Source organism: Carcharodon carcharias, chromosome 2 (genome assembly GCF_017639515.1).
Source record: "Carcharodon carcharias isolate sCarCar2 chromosome 2, sCarCar2.pri, whole genome shotgun sequence".
NCBI classification, from domain to species: Eukaryota; Metazoa; Chordata; class Chondrichthyes; order Lamniformes; family Lamnidae; genus Carcharodon; species Carcharodon carcharias.
This window is the reverse complement of record NC_054468.1, coordinates 238,579,141-238,585,774: the sequence shown is the minus strand read 5'-3', so window position 1 is coordinate 238,585,774 and position 6,634 is coordinate 238,579,141. Positions and strand designations below refer to the sequence as shown.

General features: G+C 44.8%; 1 protein-coding gene across 1 annotated transcript in view; it reads right to left on the bottom strand.

Annotated features, from left to right (window-relative positions):
* Positions 1–937: 937 nt before the first annotated feature.
* The window catches only part of LOC121289033 (EMILIN-1-like), a 137,012-nt gene continuing 131,315 nt past the window's right edge, over positions 938–6,634 (bottom strand). Inside the window, exons 6-8 of the mRNA XM_041207952.1 lie at positions 2,234–2,269; positions 1,775–1,909; positions 938–1,679 (exon numbers count right to left, since the gene is read on the bottom strand). Coding sequence (XP_041063886.1) covers positions 1,351–1,679; positions 1,775–1,909; positions 2,234–2,269 — 500 coding nt within the window. The 3' untranslated portion in view covers positions 938–1,350. The remainder of the gene's footprint in view (positions 1,680–1,774; positions 1,910–2,233; positions 2,270–6,634) is intronic.

Here is a 6,634-nt window from a genome sequence, read left to right as displayed (position 1 = left end):
CCACAGGCTTGTCTGTTTAACATCAGTAGTGAGGAAGTGACTGGAGTCTGTTATTAGAGACCAAGTAAGCATTTAATCAAATATGAGCTGATCAGTTGATGTGGATTTGTAAAGGTCATTCATGTGCAAGTTATCAAGTTGATTTTTTCAGGATTCACTATTAAGGTGGACAAGGCGATGATATAGACTGGGTGGCTCATTTATCGGTGGCACTGACACAATGGGCAGAGTGACCTGTGCAATTCTTATGTTTTCTAAATATCTGAAAAGGAAGAATGTACAAGAAAGTGGGAAGCAGGCAGGGAAGTGGCAGTGAATTGCTCCTTAGGAGCGACAACTCTGACATGATGGGCCGAATGGCCACCTGTGCTCTATTGATTCTATTATTTATATGGACTTCCAGTGGCCTTTTGATATGTTTTCACACAAGAGCCTTAGCAAAAATGAGTGTGCATGGAATTGCCTCCAGTTGGCTTGGATAGGGAATTGGGAGACAGTAGGGAACATGGGTGTGTACACAATTTTTAAAAATGTATTTGTTCTTACGATTAAGCATTGCTGGCAAGGCCAGCACCTATTGGTAGTGATGAGAAATTTCTGCCATTTGGCGATTTTCAAAATTAAGATGCTCCTGAAAACCTTCATTGTTAGCTCGATGTTAGTGCAGAATAATGGCGACACTACAGGTCAGACTCAAGGTCGTTCTTCAGGCCTGTCTTTGCAACTTTCCCCTTAGTGCTATCAAGACATAAACCATGATTAGCAATCCTCTGACATTGAGGACACTGCGTGGAGAGAGAGAGAGAGAATGTGTAGCTTGGTGTTGGTTTAGTTTGCACTCCTTGGAAACACCTTGGAGCTATTTTTCTGCATGAAAAGTGTTTGGGAAGAGAAACGCCACATCATTTAGATTGAATAAAATGAGACAATCCCAGCATTAAAAAATGGAGCTTTTTATTTATAACCAATCATCTCTGAGCTGACAGTTTTCAATACAAGCAACTCAGTTCCTTGTGTGGATATGGAATCCTTCAATCCTTCTCATTCCAGACACCAAACTCCACCAACCAAGCACCGGGTCCTGGAATGTTTCTGAATTCTACACAGATAGGCAGTCAGGTTGGCTCTCTTTCATTAAATATGGTTCATGTTGAAAAGATAAAATAGAGGCTATCAAGTCCTCTCTGCGCAGCATCAGTTGGTGTCAAAGATTGCAACAACTTGCTTTCTGTTAAATAATTCAGCAGCAGTGTGGAGATCGGGCTCTAGATCTCAAACTTGATGTGAATGAGCTCTGAATATATTTCTGTTTAAATACAGCACAGGGCAGACCCCTGGGAGACCATTCCATCAAATATCCTCATCTTCGTACAAAAGAACCCCATTAAAGACCGTCAGGGGTTCGTCTGAATGGGCCAATTTGCCTGTAACCAGGTCGATACAGACTGTGTCTCCTTGGCGAAGGGGTAAGATGATGTTGAAGATTCCCAGGGATCCTGAGATAGGTTGAGCGCCCACCACAGGCCTGTTCTCCAACCCCTCGGGTTGGAAACCCCCCGAGTCAATCCTTGCCAGCCCGGTGTTAGACTTTGCGAGAACAGCTTCAATCCGCTGGTTACGATGTCCGGTCAAAATAGCACTAATGAAGTATCGGCCATCATATGGGACAGTAAAGATACCTGAAAACAACAGGACAGAATGCTCGGAAGGTTAGACTATTAGACTACTGCCTAATTCCCAACCCTTCTCTCTAAGTGGGGAACCCAGGCCTCACCTGTGCTTGGATCGTAATGGCTTCCTTCGTTCACCAACACCTTATCAAATAGGATGGTCCCAGGATTGAGCTGAGGAGTGGTGAGGGCCGCAGAAAATGAAATCCGTTCAATGAAGGCGTCTTCACCTGCGGGACCTGTGAGAATCGAAACATATCAGAAATCAAAATAGATGGAGTGAAGCCCAGCACTCTGGAAACAGAGGGAGGGACACTGAGGGTGACACGGGATCAGAAAGAGCAACACAGTGGAACTAGATACGATGGAGTAGGTTATTGGTGACTAAATGTCACTTGGTAGCATTGTGAAGACCATCTTCTGATGACTGGAGCTAGACAGAAGAGTGGGAATTGGCTGCCACATCAGCCCTGAGGTGACAGGATATATTCAGGGATGGAAATTGAAGAGTTGGCATGGTAGGAAGGAACAGAAAACAAATGGTTACATTGGGCATACCCTACCTTGTGGTCCAGGGGGTCCGGGGGGCCCTTCAATTCCTAGAAAAGAAAAGAATATGATGAAGAACCAATTTAGACTCTGTCCACTGGTGAGCTGCCTTCTTGAACCACTGCAGTCTGTGTGGTGTAGGTGCACCCACCATGCTGTTAGGGAGGGAGTTCCAGGATTTTGACCCAGTGACAGTGAAGGAACGGTGATATATTTCCAAGTCAGGATGGTGAGTGACTTGGAGGGGAACTTCCAGGTGGTGGTGTTCCCATCTATCTGCTGCCCTTGTCCTTCTAGATGGTAGTGGTTGTGGGTTTGGAAGGTGTTGTTGAAGGAGCCTTGGTGAGTTCCTGCAGTGTATCTTGTAGATGGTACACGCTGCTGCTACTGTGCATTGGTGGTGGAGGGAGTGAATGTTTGTGGATGTGGTGCCAACCAAGCGGGCTGCTTTGTCCTGAATGGTGTCATGCTTCTTCAGTGTTGTAGGAGCTGCACTCATCCAGGCAAGTGGGGAGTATTCCATCACATTCCTGACTTGTGCCTTGTAGATGGTGGACAGGCTTTGGGGAGTCAGGAGGTGAGTTACTCATCACAGGATTCCTAGCCTCTGACCTGCTCTTGTAGCTACAGTATTTATATGGCTAATCCAGTTCAGTTTCTGGTCAATGGTAAGCCTCCCAGGATGTTGACAGTGGGGGATTCAGTGATGGTAATGCCATTGAACACCAAGGAGTGATGGTTGGATTTTCTCTTGTTGGAGATGGTAATTGCCTGGCATTTGTGTAGCGCAAATGTTACCTGCCACTTGTCAGCCCAAGCCTGGATATTAGCCAGGTCTTGCTGCATTTGGACATGGACTGCTTCAGTATCTGAGGAGTCGTGAATGGTGCTGAACACTGTGCAATCATCACTTCTGACCTTATGATGGAACGAAGTTCATTGATAAAGCAGCTGGAAATGGTTGGGCCTAGGATACTAAACTCCTGCAGTGACTCCTGGAGCTGAGATGACTGACCTCCAACAACCACAACCATCTTCCTTTGTGCTAGGTATGAGTCCAATCAGTGGAGAGTTTTCCCCCTGATTCCCATTGACTCCAGTTTTGCCAGTGCTCCTTGATGCCACACTCGGTCAAATGCAGCCTTGATGTCAAGGGCAGTCACTCTCACCTCACCTTGGGTGTTCAGCCCTTTTGTCCAAGGCTGTAATGAGGTCAGGAACTGAGTGGCCCTGGCAGAACCCAAACTGGGCATCAGTCCTTGGGTCAGTCCTTCAGTTCTGAAGAAGAGCCATCTGGACTCAAAACGTTAACTCTTTCTCTCCACAGATGCTGTCAGACCTGCTGAGTTTTTCCAGCAATTTTTGTTTTTGTATCTGTTCTTGGATATTGGGACGGAGCTAGAAGATGGCAAATTACAAAATTTACACTTGTTCAAAAGCAGGAGAAAGGGTTAAACATGGCAACTGTGGGAAACCTTTCGAGACATTAATCCAAGACAAAACTGTCATGTGGAAAATTGAGTTAATAAATGAAAAAGTGTACAGAATAGTTAAAGGAAAATTGTTTGACAAATTCATTTCAAGTTTTTCATGAAATAACAGGGGACTGCAGATGGTTAGTGTGTTTATAGGTTTTAAAAAGGCCTTTGATAAAGTGCCACACTTGATAGCAAAATCAAAGCCGACGGGGTTAAAGTGGCAGTGACTGTGTGAATACAAATTGATTAAGGAGCAGAAAGCAGATTAGTGATGAACAGTTGTTTCTTAAGACCAGAGAGAGGTACACACTGGTGTCCTGCAAGAGTCGGTATTAGCAGCAGTGCCCTTTTTGATATGTATTAATGACCTGTGTATTCGAGGAATAATCTCAAAGCTTACAGATAGCATGAAACTTGGGAAAGTAGTGAACAGCAAGCAGGATAATCGCAGACTTAAGGAGATGAAATGGGCAGGCACATGGTAGATGCCCTTTAATACTAAGAAGTGCAGAGTGCTACATTTTGGTAAAAGGAATTATGAGGCATTATGAGCTAAATGTACAATTTCAAAGAGGGTGCAGGAATAGAGAAATGTAGGGTGTATGTACACAAATCTTTGAAGGTGGCATTACAAATTGAGAATACGGGATCATTGGCTTATTGCATGGTGGTAACGTTAATGGCTCAGTAACCCAGAGCCTCGGACTAATGCACCAGAGACATGAGTTCATGTCCCCCACAGCAGCTGAGGAAATTTAATTTCAATTAATTAATAAATCTGAAAGAAAAAACTAGCCTCAGTAACAAAATCAGGAAACTACTTAATTATCGTAAAAACTCAGTTCAGTAACCTCCTGCGGGGAGGAAATCTGCCAACCTTAACTGGTCTGGCCCCCATGTGACTGAGGAATCAAAACAATTTGGTTAATTTTTAACCGCCTTTTGAAATGGCCTAGCAAGCCACCCCATATAATATCAAACCACATTAACAAAGTCAGATAGGAATGAAAACAGCTGGACCACCAGCAATCAACCTGGCCACCGGAAACGACAAAGCACAGCTGCCCAGTTGATCCTAAGAAGATCTTCTTACTAACATCTGGGGCTCGTGCCAAAATTGGGAGAGCTGTCTCACAGACGAGTCAAGCAACAGCCTGACATAGTCATCTTTACAGAATCATACCTTACAGATAATGTCCCAGACACCATCATCAGGACAGACCCAGCAGAGGTGGGAGCACAGTGATATACAGTCGGGAGGGAGTTGCCCTGGGAGTCATCAACATCGACTCTGGTTCACATGAAGTCTCATGGCATCAGGTCGAATGTGGGCAAGGAAACCTCATGAATCAGTGTTCCTCCATGTTGAACATCACTTGAAAGAAGCACCGAGAGTGGTAGTGGTGCAGAATGTACTCTGGGTGGGGGACTTCAGTGTCCATCACCAAGAGTGGCTCAGTAGCACCACTACTGACTGAGCTGGCTGAGTCCTAAAGGACATAGCTGCTAGACTGGAACTGCAGAAGATGGTAAGAAAACCAACAAGAGGGAAACATCTACTTGGCCTTTTTCCATCAATCTACCTACCGCAGATTCATCTGTCCATGTCAGTACTGCCACGAGTGACCACTGCACTGTCCTTGTGGAGACAAAGTCCTGTCTTAACAGTGGACAGTGTCTTTAACACTACCACGGTGCTAAATGGGATAAATTCAGAACAGACCTAGCAGCTCAAAATTGGGCATCAATGAGGTGTTGTGGGCCATCAGCAGCAGCAGAATTGTACACAGCCACAACCTGTAACCTTGTGGCTCGGCATATCCCCCACTCTACCATTACCATCAAACCAGGGGATCATCCCCGGTTCAATGAAGAGTACAGGAGGGCATGCCAGGAGCAGTACCAGGCATATCTAAAAATGAGGTGTCAACCTGGTGAAGCTACAACACAGGACTAAATACATGCTAAACAATAGAATCAGCAAGTGATAGACAGAGCTTTGGAGGCAGTTCAAAGAAGGTACATTTGAATCACAAAAAGTTAGCAGGCAGGTTCACCAAGTAATTCGGAAGGCGGATTGAGTGTTGACCTTTACTGCAAAGGAGATAAGAGTATTAAAGTCTTGCTATAGCTGTACAGGGCATCAGTGAAACCTGAGCACTGCGTACACTTGATTCATATAAGTTTCTGAGGGGGCTTGATAGAGTAGATGCTAAGAGGATGTTTCTCCTCATAGGGGAATCCAGAACTAGGGGGAGTAACTTTAAAAATAAGTGGTTTCCCATTTAAGACTGAGAGAAAGAATTTATTCTCTCATGGAGCATTAATTTTTGGAAGTCACTACCCCAGAGAGCAGTGAAGGCTGGATCAATGAATATTGACAGATTTTTGATCTACAGGGGAGTCAAAGGTTGTGGGGGACATGCAGGAAAATAGATTTAAGGCCACAATTAGACAAGCCATGATTGTATTGAATGGCGGAGCAGCTTGAAGGGCCAAATGGCCTATTCCTCCTCCTATTTTTTATATTCTTAGGCCCAAGCATCTTCAGTTCCTTCATCAATGCCCTTCCGTCCAACATAAGGTCTTAGATTGACATGATCAGCACAGTCACTGATGATATCAAGTGACAGAAATTTGACCAAGTGTGGCATCATGGAGCCCGAGCAAAACTAGAGTCAATGAGAATCAGGGGGAAAACTCTCCACTGGTTGGAGTCATCCCTAGCACAAAGGAAGATGGTTGTGGTTGTTAGTGGTCAGTCATCTCAGCTCCAGGACATCATTGCAGGAGTTCCTCAGGGTAGTGTCCTCAGCCCTACCATCTTCAGCTGCTTCATCAATGACCTTCCTTCCATCATAAAGTCAGAAGTGGGGATGTTGACTGATGATTGCACAATGTTCAGCACCATTCACAACTCCTCAGATACTGAAGCAG